Here is a 17691-nt window from a genome sequence, read left to right as displayed (position 1 = left end):
ACTCAGGTAACTTATGTATGGGTTCATTGCTGCGCTGCAATGCAATGCTGAAACCCTTTCGACAGCTAAGGTCCAAGGAAAGGTCAGATGTGATCTCAGTGGACAGGCCTGACAGCATGGAAGGAGTCTAAATCGTGGGTTAGATTAGGTTTCAAATTCCTCTTCGATAACAAGCAAGGTCTAGGCAGCCCTGCCCATCTCCCTGGCAAGAAGCCTGGCCAGGGGCTAATCAAGAAACTTCCCAAAACATTTGAGAGAGCCCAATGTCTTTCTTCACTCTTTATTGTGTAAAAATAAACTCAACAATTCATGTAATTTCAGCAATAAAATGAAAAAAAAGCATGAATACCAGTAGAAACAGTGCATTTCCAGAACTGCTGTTGTGGACTGTGGCTGTGTGATATATTAATAACCCATTCAAAACCCAAAAAGGACTGATAGCAAGTCATAGGAAAAATTTACAGCTTTGGTTAGCAAAATAATGACAATTAAGAGATCGATTTTCTACCTTTCTGTACAATATATACATTAATTAATATCACCCTTTTGGCAAATCAGATGCAGTTGGGACTATGGATTTATTTTTTTCCAGTTTATTTTTTCCCCTCAGCAAATTGTGCTTAAGCTGCTGTTAGCTAAAGCCAACAGTTTCCAATAAATAGCGCAACAAACTGAACTTATGTGTTTAAAAAGAACACAGCTGAAATACGCTGCCCTGAGCCACCTTTTGATATCAAGGTAACTTGATTTGTTTTGTGGGTGGTGATTTTTCTCCGAGTCTCAATGCTGTGATTTAAAACTGGCAATTAAATGACCAGGGTTGTCATGGCTTGACTAGGATCAGCTCTGCTGCTTAGTCCATATCTGCCCATGTTGCATATTTATTTGCCACATCTTTGGAGTTGGTCATAAGGGCTGTTTCAGCCTCATGTGAATTCTTTCTACCCCACCCCAGACCCACCACTGAAGGGGGGGGGGGTCAGAAGTGGGTATGGGGTGATCTCCTGCAGCCAAGGAGTTTTAAAAGGAAACCATATAAAATGTACCTATTTCAAAATAATCTTCTCTTTATCATTCCCTGCCCCATACAGTCTTAAAGTATTTTTTCAGGGACGATCAGTTAATTTTATATTTTATTTTTCTCCTTCATAAAAATACCTTTGTATTGGTAATAAACTTCCTTTTTATAGTAAGATAAATAAGATACTGTGTTATCAAAAGCAGAAAGGCTGAAGATTGAAATGGGAGCTAAACTCTGAAGGGACGGGAAAGGCTATTTGACAGCTATCGCCCTTAGGGGGCCTGTGGGAACTGTCAAACAGGAGCTAGGCAAAACAGACACTGCCTCTGCAGTGCTGTGTGTTTTATAAAAGGACGTTACCTGAGAGGCATGGTTCAGTCAGTGCAAGAGGGAACAGCAGGGGCATGGAGGCATGGACTCGGATCTTCGTCCTCTCTCCCTTCTTTAAAAATGTTGGACTGAAGGGAGCCCAAGAAGGGAAAACTGTCGGTGATTCCAGTCCCCGAGCTCAACTGGTGCTAAAAGAACAGCTCCCAGCGAACCCGGGGGCGGGGTGGTGCTGAAGGGACAGCGCCCAGCGGGCCCGAGGGGCGGCCCTGGTGCTGAAGGGACAGCGCCCAGCGGGCCCGAGGGGCGGCCCTGGTGCTGAAGGGACAGCGCCCAGCGGGCCCGAGGGGCGGCCCTGGTGCTGAAGGGACAGCGCCCAGCGGGCCCGAGGGGCGGCCCTGGTGCTGAAGGGACAGCTCCTAGACATTGCAGGTTCGCAGGCCAGCGGGAATTGAACGTGTTTTAAGTCTAAAGCGTGGCGCATTTTAGCCGGGAGGGAGGCTGGGAATGTGCCCCCGCCTATTGGGCAGCATGAATATCGATCGGGCGACCCTCCCCCAGCCCATGCACAAGCAGGCGCGCTAGGCAAGGTAACCGAGACGAAGCAACCACTGAAATGCCAGTGCCGGCTCTTCCTCTCCCCCCGGCCTTCTCCGGGGACCCAGGGGTGCAGCAAACCGAGAGATTACGACAGCCCCGTAGAAAGTCCCATAAACTGACCCTCCTCTATAATTCGTATACGTGGGACCAGAGCCACGGGGCTCAGCCTCAGGCGAAAGAAGCGTGGCCCGGCCGGAGGCTCCTGGGATCTCCTTCCCCCGGTGTCTTGGAAGAAAAGCCTAATTCTTGGGAGAGCAGATGCCCAGCGGAGACCACGTAGCCCGCAGGGAAGCCGGGCCCGGTGCGAGGTGCCCCCTCCGTTTCCCCGCGAGACCCTACCCCCTTCCCCTAACAAGGAAACCCCTCCCAATCCCTGATCAAGACCCGCTGCCATCGGGCACATGCTGTGGGGATTCCAATTTCCTGCTTTGCCCCCACCCCGCAGGCCAGCAACCCAGAAAGGCCCCCAGGATGTGCTGGCTTCAGCCGGCGCAGGAGCGCCCTGGCTTCCAGGGGCCCTCTTGGCCCTCGACCGCTAATCTCCAACCTCTGCAGGTCTTCAGCCGCAAGGGAGCAAGCGCCCGTGCGGGGAGAGGAGGAGGTCCGGGGTGGAGCAGGAGGGGGTGGGAAAGGAAGCCGGAAGCCCTGCCCCAGCAGCATAGGGGTCAGTACGCCGCCCGAGTTTGCTCTTCCGCTTCCTTGCCCCATAAGGGACGAGGGCGGGACAAGGAGGGGGTGGGGCACGAGTCTCCCTCCGCGTCCTCCCACAGAGACAGTTCAAGTAAATCACACCCTGGCCCTGAAAGGGGAAAGGCGCCTCGCCGGATAAAATGCCTCGGCCTGCCCTACGCCCCTTACACCAAGTCAGGCTGGCAGGGGGGGAACAAGGGAGCCAAGAGCTCCGCTTCCCTGCCCTTGGCGAGCGACCGGGTTCTTTAACCCCGCGGCAAGAGCAGCTGCTCCCGGCGCCCCAGAGAGGGCGGTGGGCGAGCGCCCCGGCCCCAGGGTGCAAATGGCGACAGGGGCGCAAACGGAGACGGGGCGGGAAGGCGCTGCCCGGCCAAGGCACGCAGGCTTGGCAGGACGTAGGCAAGAGAGAGAGGAGTCGGGCGCGGGGCTGGGACAGCGGAAAAGCCTCACCCGGTTGCGAGCAAAAGACCGAGCCGAGCTCTCCCCCCGCGTCCTCCACGCAGGCCCCTCGCCCCAGTGCCGGCCGCCGGGCTGGGTTCGCTTTGCACGGAGAGATGGGGGAGGGGACTTTAGTCCTTAATTGGTGGGGGGCGGCCCAGGGTGCGTGCCGGCCGCTAATTGAGCTGGCGGCAGGCTTCGAATGTCCACTTGGTGGCCCCCCCGTACACGTCGATGTTGGTCTCGGCCCAGGCGATGACGTTGCCGGCGGGGGCTTTGGTGCTGCACGTGGCCAGGTTGTAGACCTCGCCCGGGCTCAGCTTGCGGTCCCAGATGTTGAAATGGGCCAGCTCGCCCACGAAGGCCTGGGTGGCGTCGAACCCGCCGCCCAGCGTGTCCTGGGGAGAGAGCCCACAGCGGGTCACGGGCTGCATCCCTGCCCCGGGGCGCGCAGCTCGCCTGGAACCGCGGCCCGAGTCGCCTCTTGGCCCCAGTCCCCAGCGGGGAACCGACCCTGGGCAGCTTGGCTCTCCGCAGGCCTGGGCAAAGGGAGCCCCCCGCCCAGTCAGGCGGACCGGCCCGCCCACCCCCCGGGGAAACCAGCCGCCTTCCCCCACCCCCGGACCGCCCCCACCAACCGCAGAGCCTGCCTGGCGCCCGCAGCCAGCGCGCTGGGCTGGGCGTGCGGCAGGTAGGGAGTGTGCGGCCCTGTCCGGGTGGGTGGGTGGCCACGCCAGAGACGCGCTGTGCCCTCTCCACGCGCTTGCTGCTCTGTGTAGCAGTGTCCGTGTGTGTCAGATTTTATCCCCTGGAGTGAGAGAGAGAAACGTGACTCCCCCCGCTCCCCCTCCCCAGGGCAGCCCTGGCGCGGGCTTTCAATGCCCCCGGGCCCGGCAGTCCCTCACCTGCTCCTGGCCCAGGACCAGGACGCCTTGCGGCTTGATGGGGTGATAGGGAGCCAGGTTCTCGCCGTGGCCTCCCTGCGTGCCGTCCTGGTAGGCCTCCCACACGCCGTCCCGCGTGGTCCAGGTGATGCAGATGTGGTGCCACTTCCCGTCGTTAATGGCGAACGGGAGCTTGGCCACCTGCGGGGGGCAGGGAGTCAGGGCAGCCCCGGGGAGTCCTGCTGCAGGGCCAGACCCGCCCGAGCCTCCCCCCAGCTCTGCGTGAGCAAGGACCGAGCAGAGCCGAGCCGAGCCTGTTGCAGCGCGGGGCTCCGCACAGCCCTGAGACGGGGGCCCTGCCGCTGCTCCCAGGAAAGTCCGGGGCGAAGCTGCCACGCAGGTCGAGTGGCGCGCGATCGGGTCCGTTTTCCCCGACTCGGACGGGCTGGTCTCCCGCGCCCTCGGTTGCCGGGCCAGGCTTTGGCTAGTGGCAAAGCCGGGGTGGGTTGGTTTGTCCTGGCCCGGAGGTCGCAGCCTCCGGGGCCGGGCTCCGCCAGTCACTCAGCAGAGCAAGGGCCGGGGGGAGAGAAGAGACGCGCCACCCACCCCAGGGGACCCCCCGCGCGCGGAGCGGAGCGCCCAGGGGCCGGCCGACCTTGTCGTTGATGAGGATCTCCATGGGGTTGTTGCCCCACTCGATGAGGACCAGCTCGTTGGCCTGGCCGGGCACGGCGTAGGAGAAAGGGGTCCCCACGCCCGGCGAGGCGTTGGACTTGATCCACATGCACACGGAGAAGGCGTACATCTCGGGCAGGCTCTTCTTCACCTTGGCGTACATGTAGTTGGTGCGCAGCGGGAAGGTCAGCTGGAACTTGTCGGTGGGCCGGTTGTCTTTCTGCCCTGCCCGAGGAGAGGGGAAGCTGTGGGGCGGCTGAGCAACGGGGGCGGGGGGAAAGGGGTGGAGGTGGCAGGCACAGAGCACGAGGGGGTGGCACCGAGCCCCGCAGCGGGGCCCCAGGAGGGACAGCGGGGCCAGGCGGCCCCTCGCTCAGGACCAAGGACAGCAGCACCAGGGGCTCCGCTTTGGCGCTTCATTCCTCCCCACCGCCCGCAGCTTCCTGCCCCCAGGTTACATAACGAGCCTTACTCTGGCCTTGGCCGGGTCCCTGCGCGCTCTGCGCTCTAATCCGGGCCCCAGGAGCCGCGCTTGGGGACCGCCCCCCCCTTACAGCTTGGCTCCCTTTCCGAGCCAGAGGGACCGGCCCCAATCCAGATCCCGCAGGGCCCCCGCTGGTTGAGAGCCGGACGCTGCCCTGAGCGCGTCCAACACCTTCACCCGGGCTGGAGCACGGACCTGCAGCGGCGCTGGCACCGAACGCCTCAGACACGCGAGGCGGCGCTTCCCACTTCGCACGTAGCTCCCCCCATTCCTGGAGACCAGGAGCCTTTGCCCCGCCAAGGTAAGGAGAAAGAGACCCGCTTTCACCCCGGGCCGCTGAACTCCATGTCTGCGCCTCTATAGAGGGGGTGAAAGTGCCGCGTAACCGGGAGAGGCTTCGCTCCTGTCCTGCGCTAGGAACCGGGCCTGTCACGCCAGCCACGGCCGGAGCCGGTTACCTTTCTCCAGGTCGCTGATCCGTTGGTGCAGGGACGTTAACGTGCTCTCGATCTTGCTTCTTTCCTCCGACTCGTTCTTCGGGTTTAACTTCCCTTCCTCCAGGTTGTTCACGCGGGACAGAACCTGCTTCTCCAAGTCGTCTATTTTGGTTTGCAGCATGTCCTTCAGGTTGCCGGTCTGGCCGGAGGAATTCAGCCGGCTGAACTGCTGCGGGGAGCAAAGAGAGTAAGTGGATTGTGACAGACCAAATTACCGCCCTGCGGTATTTACCCGGGCCCGGCTCCCGCGCCGAGAGTTAAACTCATTTAGCTCTTCCCAAACAAGCGGCCTCGCTTAATTAAACTAAAGCAAACACAGCTGCCGCGCCTCGCGCCGTGCTGCTGCGCCCCTCGGAGATGACAGCGCGACAGGCTACCCCGGGGCCAAGATGTGGACGAGGTAGAGACATGAATGACCCCGGCCCGGGTCCCCGGGGCTAGCGCTACGGAAGAACAGAAGTGAAAGGTACCTCTAGGTTTTCTAGCCTTGTCTTAAGTGACTGCAAAGTTTGCCCAAGTTGGCTCAAGGTCTCGGCAGCCGGCGCCCGGGACAGATCCCCCATGGTGTTTTTGGACGCGCCGTTCTGCTTGCGGCTGGCTCCCCCGCCCGTTTTGGGCTCGCTGGGGCCCGTCTCCAGCGAGCTCTGGCTCTCACACCTGCCCAGTTTGGTGGTCAGCTCCCGGATGGTCTCCTTGTGGTTCATGATGGTCTCCTTTTGCTGGAGCACCGTCTCCCGGAGCTGCAGGACCGTGCTCTTGAGCTCCTCGGCGGTGCCGCCGCCCTGCAGCGAGGAGGTGCACATGTCCATATCCAGCGGCACGGAGGTGCAGATGAAGCGCGTCTGGCCGAAGCCCTGGGCCCAGGCCCGCAGCAGGAAGAGCGAGGCGAGGAAGAGGCTGCACGGCGCCCCTGCAGGCATGGCTGGGCCTGGCGCCGCGCGCGAGCCCGGGAGTCAGCACCCGGGAGCTGTCCAGCCAAGTGCCGAGCTGACTGCGGTACGCGGCGCCCTTTATAGGTGGTGGGCGGGGCCACGCCGCCGCTGACGTCACGGCGGGGTGGAATCCCGGTTTAATTGCCCGGCTGGCGGCGCGCGCTGGGGAGGTGGGTACGCGGGGGGGGTCCCGCCTGCTGGACCCTCTGCGGCAAAGCCCACGCGCGCCCACGCGCTCCGCGGGACAGCGCGGGGGAGGGGGAGGCGGAGCCGCGGGGGGCAACCAGGTGCGCAGGGGCGGGAGGGGTTGTACACACTCAAAGTGTGTGTGTGTGTGTGTGTGTGTGTGTGTGTGTGCGCGCAGCGGGAGTGTGTGAAGCCAGTGGGGGGAACCAACGCGCGCGGGGGGACAGTGTGTGTGTGCGCGCTCGCATGCAGGAAGAGTGTGTGAAGCCAGTGGGCGGGGGGAACCAGCGCGGGCCGTGGTGTGTGTGTGTGTAAGTACACACCGGCGCGGGCCGTGGTGTGTGTGTGTGTAAGTACACACCGGCGCGGGCCGTGGTGTGTGTGTGTGTAAGTACACACCGGCGCGGGCCGTGGTGTGTGTGTGTGTAAGTACACACCGGCGCGGGCCGTGGTGTGTGTGTGTGTAAGTACACACCGGCGCGGGCCGTGGTGTGTGTGTGTGTAAGTACACACCGGCGCGGGCCGTGGTGTGTATGTGTGTAAGCACACACCGGCGCGGGCCGTGGTGTGTATGTGTGTAAGCACACACCGGCGCGGGCCGTGGTGTGTATGTGTGTAAGTACACACCGGCGCGGGCCGTGGTGTGTATGTGTGTAAGTACACACCGGCGCGGGCCGTGGTGTGTATGTGTGTAAGTACACACCGGCGCGGGCCGTGGTGTGTGTGTGTGTAAGTACACACCGGCGCGGGCCGTGGTGTGTGTGTGTGTGTAAGTACACACCGGCGCGGGCCGTGGTGTGTATGTGTGTAAGTACACACCGGCGTGGGCCGTAGTGTGTATGTGTGTAAGCACACACCGGCGCGGGCCGTGGTGTGTGTGTGTGTAAGTACACACCGGCGCGGGCCGTGGTGTGTGTGTGTGTGTAAGTACACACCGGCGCGGGCCGTGGTGTGTATGTGTGTAAGTACACACCGGCGTGGGCCGTGGTGTGTATGTGTGTAAGCACACACCGGCGCGGGCCGTGGTGTGTGTGTGTGTAAGTACACACCGGCGCGGGCCGTGGTGTGTATGTGTGTAAGCACACACCGGCGCGGGCCGTGGTGTGTGTGTGTGTGTAAGCACACACCGGCGCGGGCCGTGGTGTGTGTGTGTGTAAGTACACACCGGCGCGGGCCGTGGTGTGTATGTGTGTAAGCACACACCGGCGCGGGCCGTGGTGTGTGTGTGTGTGTAAGTACACACCGGCGCGGGCCGTGGTGTGTGTGTGTGTAAGTACTGTACACACTCAGTGTGTGTGTGCACGCAAGCACGCAGGGAGCGTGTCTGGGGCCAGAGGGGGACCGGCGAGACTGCGGGGGCGGGGGTAGGGGTGCGTGTACACACGCAGGGGCAGCGAGGGTAGTGGTGTGTAGGTGTGTAAATACACACGGGGGCGGGGGAAACAGGAGGGGCTGTGCTCCGGCGCGCCAGCCCCTGGCAATGCTTGGGCTGCTCCCCCCACCCTCTGCCATCTGCAGCTGAAGCGGGCCGGGAGAAGGGGTTGTTAATCCGGCCGGCAGGAGCAGCTGGCGAGACAGCGGAGGCAGCACCGTGGCTTGGCCGCGCCGCTGCGGCCCGCGGGCCGGGGGCTCGGCGCGGGCCGGAGTCCGGCTCTGGAGCCCGGGGGTCAGTAGCAGGGGGCTCACAGGTCGCTCCAGAATCTCGGGAATGGAAAGCAGCCTCTGGCGCACCCTGCGGGCTTGGCTGCTTCCCGCTCAAGGCAAGAGCTTTCCCAGCGCCCCCCTCCCCCAGGGCAGCAGCCCCTTCCAATGACCCCAGGTGAACAGTCTCCCCAGGACTTGGGCTCTTCTCAGAGCTGGAGTCCCCCCCCACAGGGACCCCTGGGGGTGCGCAGCTGACAAGATGGCTCTGTGCCCCTGCCCCCCCCCCACACACACAGTGGCTAGCAGGATGTGGGGGGCCAATCCCCCCTTGAAGTCCAGGAGCCCTCCCCAAATCACCACATTAGAGCAATGCTCACAGCCCGGAAAAGGGCTGGGGGAGGGTGTACACGCTGCGGGGGAGGGGTGACCAGGAAATGCTGGGCCTTGGCATAGACGCCTCCCTAGGGGACTCCTCTTCCTGGCACAATTTACAGCAGCCAATAGGCAGCTCTTTTGCCAGAGGCTAAATCAGCCTCCAGCTGCCCCCAGGGCCAAGAGAAGCAAAAGGTGGATTTGAGCCCCCCAGGTCAACGCCACCCCACCCCCGGGGGTCCTGCACTCAGCTGTTAGTCTAGCTTCAGGCAGCTGGCCTTGCACTTTCCAGGAATGCAGGCCTCACCTTTGCAGCACAGGGATGTGGACACACAACTGTGGGTGTGGGTAGGAGAGAGGCATTTTTATTGAAATGGGAAAACAAAGGAACTTACCCAATGAAAGGCCTTGGTGAGGGTACTTGGTAGTCACGGTTACTCAGAGAAATTGCTGCCTTTTATCTTTACTACTTCACCCAAGGCTGACTGTTATTCAGGCACTGAAATGGGAGGATGTAGCTGTTTCTGATGGTATTCAGTCCCCATCGCCCTTCCCTGCCGCTGGGAACCCCACACGAGCATGTCTCCTGACTGCAGCTGAGAGCTGCCTTCACCCCAGCTCCTTAGCCCTCCTCTGGGAAAAGCTACTTGCTGCTTTCATTCCTCTCCTTTCTCTGAGCTGCAGCATTGCAGTCACCGAGAGAGCTCCTCTTTGAATGGAAGCATGGGGGGCGCTTACAGAGTGTGGCAGGCTGGTGCAAGATGGAAGACGCTGCGTTGTGACCTGTGGTCCATACTGCCTTGTCTCATCGAGACGTGTTCTTCATTTGGTTCAGGTCTCCAAAATGTACCTCAGTCACCAATGAAATGTTACAGCCGCGGGTGGTGACAAGTCTCAGAAAATTAGAGAGGAATTTGTTGGGATGGGCTTAAATTGCAGCAAAAGGGAGGAAACTAGGAAAATCTTCCTGACAAGATGGTGAAACACTGGAATCAATTGCCTAGGGAGGGTGTGGAATCTCCATCTCTGGGGATATTTCGGAGCAGGTTGGACAGACACCTGGCAGGGATGATCTAGATGATGTTTGGTCCTGCCGTGAGGCCAGGGGCCTGGACTTGATGCCCTCTCAGGGTCCCTTCCAGTGCTAGTGTCCCATGATTCTATGAATTCAGATCTATCATTCTGTCTGTCTGTCCTGTTTTTAGGATGCATCCCGCACTGGTGTCATCACACACCTATGGAAGCATACAGATAAAGTAACCAGTGTCTCTTTCTCCCATCCGTTCTGCCTGGCTGGCTCGCTTGGCTTGTTTCCTTTCATTAGGGGCATTCACAGCCAGGCAGAAAAGTGGGGATTCCATTTCACACTGGTGAAATTCACCTGATGGCTCAGTGTGCACTTTTGGAATCTCCAAATGAGTCCTGCTCGGGGGCTGGAAAGGAAAATGGCCGTCAGCACGTACCAGGATGACATCTGAGTTGTCTTTTGCCAAAAGTCCCCCCCCGCCCATATACACCAATTCAATGGTCCATCCACGTTGCATTTTTTTAGGCGACAGAGCATTCAGGGCCAAAGTCTGAAGTGGGTCAAGGGATAATGGAAGGACTTCTAGTCTGGGAACCCTGTACTGCAGGGGGAAAGAGTATTACATAACTTCACAACCCCTTCCTCCAGTTAACTCCCAGCTAAGACTCTCCAGGAGATGGAGGCTAAAGAGAGCTTTTCTTGTTGTTCACACTAAAATTTGTGTGTGTGACAGTGTGAATCAGTTTGACAGAACTTCTGATGCAAGCGTTTAATTAACTCCAGATGTCCCCTATGTCTTGAATCTCATTATAAAAGACTGAAACATTAAAGATTCCTGCTCAGAAACCACTCTTGTCTAGCTCTATGCTCTCCTCCTAACAAAGCGTGTCCAGTGGATTTAATATGACAGACCCAAAGATCTGAGGGTCACCTCATGTACAGGGAGGAAAACCCCTGATAGTTACTGTTCCTCAAGCAAATGCTTTATGCATTGCTCTCTTCAACATGTGGGGAGAGGGCACGCTCATTGGTATAAAGGCCTGTTGAATCCCTTGCTATATTCCATCAGGTTCTGGAACCTCAATGAAAAGCTAAGGAAAGTGACCGAGAACATCAGAACGGCCATATGGGGTCAGACCAACTATCCATGTAGCCAAGTGCCCTGTCTTCCGACAGTGGCCAATGCCAGGTGCCCCACCCAGAGGGAATGAACAGAACAGGGAATCGTTAAGTGATCCATCCCCCAGTCCCAGCTTCTGGCAAACAGAGAGTAGAGACTCCATCCCTACCCATCCTGGCTAATAGCCATTAATGGACCTATTCTCTATGAATGTATCTAGTTCTTTTTTGAACCCTGTTAAAGTCCTGGTCTTCAGGCCATCCTCTGGCAGGGAGTTCCACAGGTTCTCTGTGCATTGTGTGAAGAAAGATACCTTTTTATTTGTTTTAAACCTGCTACCTACTAATTTCATTTGGTGACCTCTAGTTCTTACGTTACAGGAACAAGTAAATAACTTTTCCTCATTTACTTTCTTACATAACATAAGAACATAAGAATGGCCATACTGGGTCAGACCAAAGGTCCATCTAGCCCAGTAGCCTGTCTGCTGACAGTGGCCAGCACCAGGTACCCCGGAGGGGGTGGACCGAAGAGAACGATCAAGCAATTTGTCTCGTGCCATCCGTCTCCATTCCTACCCCCTGGCTAATAGCCTTTTATGGACCTAACCTCCATGAATTTATCTAGCTTCTCTTTAAACTCTGTTATAGTTCTAGCCTTCACAGCCTCCTCTGGCAAGGAGTTCCACAGGTTGACAATGGAACACCATTTTAAACACCTTCCCTGCCCAAGGAGTGAGCAAATAACTGTCCCCTGTCCCTGTTCACTGCAGTGCATCAGTGTGGAGCGTATCTAGCCCTAATGCTTCTCCAGGGGCTTGACAATCATACACTGGGACTTACTACAGTTCACCTTCCTGAGACTTCCAGGTTGGCATCATAAACTGTCCCTTCTCACATCCACCCCCTCTTCCCAGCACTGCTCTTAGACACCCTCACCTCCCATGTATCACCCACCACTGGTCCCAGAATTTAAGCTCAACGATTAATAACGACTGGCAAACAGTGGGCTGTCTTTTTGTTCTGTCGCACAACGGGCTCATAGACCATGACTCGGACTCCTGGCCAGTACAAAAATAGAAATAAATAATAATAATAATAATTAGTAATTGCTTAACCAAAGGCTTATGTGACTGTTCTCATTATAACCATAATTTCAATGTACAATGGCTGCTCTTCTTTGTACTCAATCATTTTATGTTGGCACATGTTGCTCTAAGGCAACCAGATCTAAAAACATAAGAACGGCCAGACTGGGTCAGACCAAAGATCCATCCAGCCCAGTGTCCTGTCTATGGACAGTGACCAATGCCAGATGCCCCAGAGGGAATGAACAGAACAGGGAATCATCAAGTGATCCGTCCCCTATCACTCATTCCCAGATTTTGACAGAGGCTACGGACACCATTCCTACCCATCCTGGCTAATAAGTATTGATGGTCTTATCCTCCACTTATCTCATTTTGTTTAAACCCTTTTAAAGTTCTGGCCTTTGCAACATCCTGTGGCAAGGAGTTCCACAGGTTGTCTGTGTACTGCATGAAGAAAAATGTCCTTTTGTTTGTTTTAAACCTGATACCTATTAATTTCATTTGATGACCTCTAGTTCTGCCTTATCCTCTCTATATTCCTCCTGGGGGTCGGGGTGGGGGGCAGGAGGTAGGATCTAAGGCCCACTGAAGTCAATGGAAATCTTACCTCTGGTTCAGTGTCCTTTCACTCAAGCCCTAGCTCAGGAATTTGTCAGTGGAAAGGCCTGTGTTTTCAGGGACATCCTTAGGATTTATGGGGCCCTATGTGATAATATTCAACTGGTGATCTTGTCCCTGATGGCAATTTGGGGGGCAAGGAGTTGACAATTTTTTTAGAGCTATGTGATTTTATAATCTTCAGCCACACACTAATGCTAACTGTGCTTGGGTCACACAGTACGAGGGGGGGGCACCGGGCCCTGCACCCCCATTGGCAGCCAGAGGTGGCTCTCAGTCAGCAGGTAGAACTGACGGGTTTATTGGATCACAGGGATATAGCGCAGCCCAGACTTGTTGTCAACACAGGAACGGGAAACAGTCAGTCTGTTCCTTCTTGGGAAAAGGGCGGGGGGGGGGGGCCAGAGCCAGCACCCTGGCCCCCTTCCTGCATCCTCCGCCAGCCGAAACTCACTCGCACCCTCAGCAAGAGCTCCCAGCCCAGCAGGCTGCTCTGCCTCTCCTTTGTCCAGCTTCCCGGGCCAAAGGTTTTATCTGATGTCCCCTGATTGCATCTCCCCCCTAAGCTCAGGTTACAAGACAGCCTGAACCATTGTGTATGCACCTTCCTTCAGTGAGAGTCACACCCCCAACCTCCATCCCCAGCCGGGCACGGGCGCAGTGCCCAGGGAAACTGAGGCACACACAGCGTTATTACAGAGCAGCACAGGCTGGCAGGAATCCCATACAACATAACAAAGCGACCGCGATCCCCACTTGGCCACAGCTGGCGTCGCTAGAATGTGCGGTGGGTGCGGATGGAACTGTAGCAGCGCTGGGATTGGCTGCAGAGGGGGGGCCCGGCTCTCACAGTGTTGTGTGCAATCAGTGCACCCCTCCCTTCACATGGCCCGTGTTTTACACGCGTGTCACTTCGGTAACACTGGTAGGAAACAGACGACATGTATGGAAGCTAGTGGAACCTGGCAGCCCTGCACATGGGCGAAGTAAACAAAATGTCTCGTGGGCCACCCCTAGAACCCCAACCGGGCTGCAGCTTGCTCACCCCCGCTCTGGTTATGTAAAGCAACCCCCTGGTTCTCCGCCCTCAAAGGACAAGATGGCAGTTGTACAACAGAATTCAGCTTCTTCCTAGCAGTTATACATGCCCCAGGGTCAGTGTTCTCTGGAAGCTGAGTGCTTAGGGATTCAGGTGCCAGCCAGCGGATTGGCAGAGCGCCCACAGTTTCCCACAGCCAGCAGCATGTGTTTCTATTGGCGGTGCCCATTGGCACATGCCTCAGTGCCCATGACAAAATGTATCCCCCACACACATGGGAAAAAGTAGCGGGAACCCTGCCCAGGGCCTGTTCCTGCTTTTATGGACTGAGTGGGTATGCAGGGCAAGCGCATTTTAATACGTTCCCTCCCCACCTCCAAAGATCGGGTTTGTCTTTGTAGCTGTAGCCTGCCGGACACCAGTGGTGAGGACTCCTCCAGTCCAGATGATTTGGTGCTGAGCCCGAGGGAGGACTGTGTGAATGGGGAGGGGGGTGGCTGGAAGGGAGGGGATTATTCCGAAGCGGTCCAGGCTGCTCCTTCAAGGGACTGAGTTTCTTGCCTTCCCAGTAACGTGCACCAACGCCGGCTCCCCGAGGCAGAGGCGATAGATGTAAATATTCAGTCTGTCCAAGACTAACCTTTGGGCGCGAACAACAGAATTAAAAGGATTTTTTTTTTAAAGTGAACAAATCTCTTTAATCCCAGAAGCTGGAGCCCCCGAGAGCAATGAACTGCAGAAGTCTCGCTTGCTCGGGAAGGCTGCTGTACACAAAGCTCTCTCCTCTGGGGGAGTGTTAATTTCACATCCAAGTCTCCTCTCTGCGGTGGGGGCGGCTCGCTCCATTATGGGAAGAGGTGGCTTTGAGATGGGAAAGCCTAATGGGGAGGCTTCAGCTAGTGAGAAATCCCGGCCCCTTTGGCCTGTCCATCAGGGGGAAGCCAGCGGATAAGTAAGTGAGCGGTAGATTGGACGAGTGCTCTCTTTCGAGCTCCAGGAGGGATCAGAGAAGCCCTGACCTGGTTCTCTGACCCCTGGATTGTTTGTGTCTATAATTCATCCAAAAATGGGTGGAACTTGGCACATAAGGGTTCATTCTGAGTAAGAATACAGTGGGGACCTGTGATGGGGCATTTCAGGGTTAGAACCCAGCCCTGGGAGAGGGCTGAGAGCACAGAGTCTGCAGCTGAGTCAGATACAGCCACTTAGGGCCCAGCCCAGGGCAATATAAATAGGGGCTCCTGGCGGGAAGAAGAACAGACACTCTTGATCCAGCTGGGGAGAAGGAGGGACCTGGCTGCCAGGGAAGTTGGAGGCTTCCTGAGACTGGGCTGGGGCAAGGCAAGGCAAGGTAAGGTAAGGTAAGGTGAGGTGAGGTGGCAGAGCTGGGGAAGCTCTGGCCAGGGAAGCTCCCAGGCTGCAGGGTCTGAAGCAAGGCCTGAAGGTACTAGGGCTGCAGTACTAGCCAGTGATAGGAAATGGCAGCAGGTCTGCCCCCTGCCAATGCTGAGTGGCCATTTCAGCTGCACTTTACCCCTGAGATAAGGGGTTAGATGAGGACTGGCCGTGGGTCACTGAGGCAAAGTGGGTCTAGGAGAATTGGGGGTTTGGACCCCAGAGTACAGGGGCATTGACCTAGGGCAGTACGAGGAGGAAGGGACATGGGGCTGACCCAGCAGAAGACCTGCCCCAGAGACTGGGATGCTGACCAGCAGAGGGTGCTCTGAGGCTGGGAGCTGATTCCTGGCCTGACCAGCAGGAGGCGCATTGGGGGTGAGCACCTGCCCCATGGTCGTCTGCCCCTCTGGCTAGCCATGTCTCCCAAAGAGGGAGAGCAGAGCAGAGCTGATCCTATTAGGGCTCTAAGGCAGAGGGTGGAACAAGGAGCTAAGCTGGCCAGGGGGTTTCTGTTTAAAGTTGGGGGAGGGGTTATGCTCTCTAAACACCATAATCCAGCGTTAGGTCAGCTTGAGCATCGGTCTGGAGTCTCTTCTAGTTTACACATTCTGTGCTGGGAAGGTGGAGTGTTCCTTGCCCTAGGAGGCAGCAGGTAAACATTTCACGCCGCTGCTCGGAAATCTGCTGCATTTAGCTGCAGTCTCTCTCTCTGCAGATCTCGGTCCCGGCCTCTGTCTGCTGCCTCTTTCCTTCCTCTTTCTCCCACTGTTCCTGGCTCCAAAGTCAGTTTTCATCTCGGTGCCTGACATTTCCAGCCAGCGAGGATGAAAAGCTGGCGCTTTATGCTAGCGAGGTCTCAGTGATGCTACAGGGATATGGATCCTTTCGTTACAAATAATTAATTTTGCTACACGTTGTGTAACATTCTGAGCCACTTTCTGGGGCAATCTCACGCTTGCTGGATGCACAGCCCCTATCAATATTACATTACATTTGGGGACGACAGTTATGAAGCGTCATTAAAAATTGAAAGTGTGCTTTAAAACTGCAGCATTCCCTTAAAAGTGTAGCAGAGAATTCATTTTTGGTGCTTAGGGCTGGCTCTTGCCTCAGCTGAAATTGCAGGGGGAGATGCGCCGGGGTGCAGATACCACGTGGAGGAGGAACACGAACAGAACAGGGAGCTGATGTGCCCCAGAGCAGCGGTCGGCCTTGCTGTCCTTCCCGGCCGCTGCTCGCTGCCGCAGGCATTTCTGGGATGAAGCAGGATTCCTGGCGCACCCACGTTTGGCGGCCAAGCTGAGAGGGAAGGAGGCCCACGCCTCAGCCATCTACCTGAGTGTGCACTTAAAGGGAGGCAGGTTAGACAGACGCTTCTCAGGGAGGATCTGGACCAGGGCAGCCCGTGGCCTGTTTATTTGCGGCCCACGGGGCAGTTTGGGTTTACACAGGGCTCAGCCCGCGGGTGGGATCCTTTGAACGTGGCCTCCATGGGGAACATGCCAAAACGAGGAGGCATCTCCCAGGCGGAGTGGGCAGTGAAAGACACAAGCGGACAGCCGGGCTGCAACAGACAGGATCAGGGTGTCTAGCCCCCAGGGAGGAGGCACCGGGAGCGCCAGGGCATTGTGGGACGTGCTGGCTGCATAGCCTGGTGGGCATAGCCTGAGAGGTGCTGACTGGCCACGTTTGGGTCTGGCGCCGCGTTAAGGCTTAATCTTTGTATTCATGCCAGTCAGTGTGAAAGAAGCTATTTGCATACATTTGCATGGATATACAACCACACTTAAGTTGTGGCCCTCGGCACGTGCTGTGAGTATCATTGTGGCCCCCGGGGCTTCCAAAGTTGAGTAGCCCTGGGCTAGGCCGTGCTCGGTCCTGCCGTGAGGGCAGGGGACTGGACGCAACGACCTCTCGAGGTCCCTGCCAGTTATAGGATTCTGTGTCTGAGCCCTGCAGTGTGAGGGGGTTGCCTGCACCTAGGCGAGGGCACAAAGCTCCAGTCGCACCTTGGGGGCGGCAGCTCAGTCCATCGTTCCACTAGTGGCCTGGTACTAGGATTCGGTGCTCACTTTTTGCACTCTGGGTTCAATTCCAGGTTAGGGAGCAGCCCCTCCCCTTTGCATCTGGGGTGGGGGTCAAGTGGCAGCGCACTCTCCTAGCATGTGTGAGGCTGGGGGAGTGATGCCCACATCCTTCTGACTTGAACAGGCCTCAAAAAGGAGCTAGACAAACGCATGGAGGTTTGGTCCATCAATGGCCGATGGGCAGGTACGGTGACCCTGGCCTCTGGTTGGCAGATGCCTCAGTGGCTTGGACAATCCTAGTCTTGTGCCTGCAAGCAGCCATGTTCTCTCTCCTTGTTTCCACAAATGTGTGGAATAAATGTTGTGTACCAAAGCGTGTGCGGAGGTGCACCACCCGTGGGAATGGGAGACAGGGGAGGGATTGCCTGATGATTCCCTGTTCTGTTTGTTCCCTCTGGGACCCCTGGCATCGGCCACCATTGGCGGGCAGGATGCTGGGCTGGATGGTCTGACCCTGTGTGGCTGTTCTTATCTCCATGCAGGGTGCCTTGAAGTTCCAGACTCCTGCGTTTGTCAAGACTGTGGCCTTGATTGCCCCATGAAGTAGCTTCATGAAGTCGGG

General features: G+C 57.3%; 1 protein-coding gene across 2 annotated transcripts; it reads right to left on the bottom strand.

Annotated features, from left to right (window-relative positions):
- Positions 1–264: 264 nt before the first annotated feature.
- NPTX1 (neuronal pentraxin 1) lies at positions 265–6595 on the bottom strand. Of its 2 annotated transcripts, none has more exons than XM_075904091.1 (5): positions 6087–6595; positions 5578–5785; positions 4616–4860; positions 3982–4161; positions 265–3474 (listed from the first exon to the last, which is right to left on the bottom strand). In XM_075904091.1, the coding sequence occupies exons 1-5, from the start codon at positions 6534–6536 to the stop codon at positions 3253–3255; spliced, it is 1305 nt and encodes a 434-aa protein (XP_075760206.1). In that variant the 5' UTR covers positions 6537–6595; the 3' UTR covers positions 265–3252. The 2 variants fall into 2 exon arrangements, with proteins under 2 accessions (XP_075760206.1, XP_075760207.1); XM_075904092.1 differs by having other exon boundaries at positions 5578–5782.
- Between the last annotated feature and the right edge of the window lie 11096 nt (positions 6596–17691).

The sequence above is a fragment of the Pelodiscus sinensis genome, chromosome 20 (assembly GCF_049634645.1).
Source record: "Pelodiscus sinensis isolate JC-2024 chromosome 20, ASM4963464v1, whole genome shotgun sequence".
Taxonomy (NCBI): domain Eukaryota; kingdom Metazoa; phylum Chordata; order Testudines; family Trionychidae; genus Pelodiscus; species Pelodiscus sinensis.
Note: the sequence above shows the minus strand (reverse complement) of the source record. Positions and strands in the feature narration are given on the sequence as shown.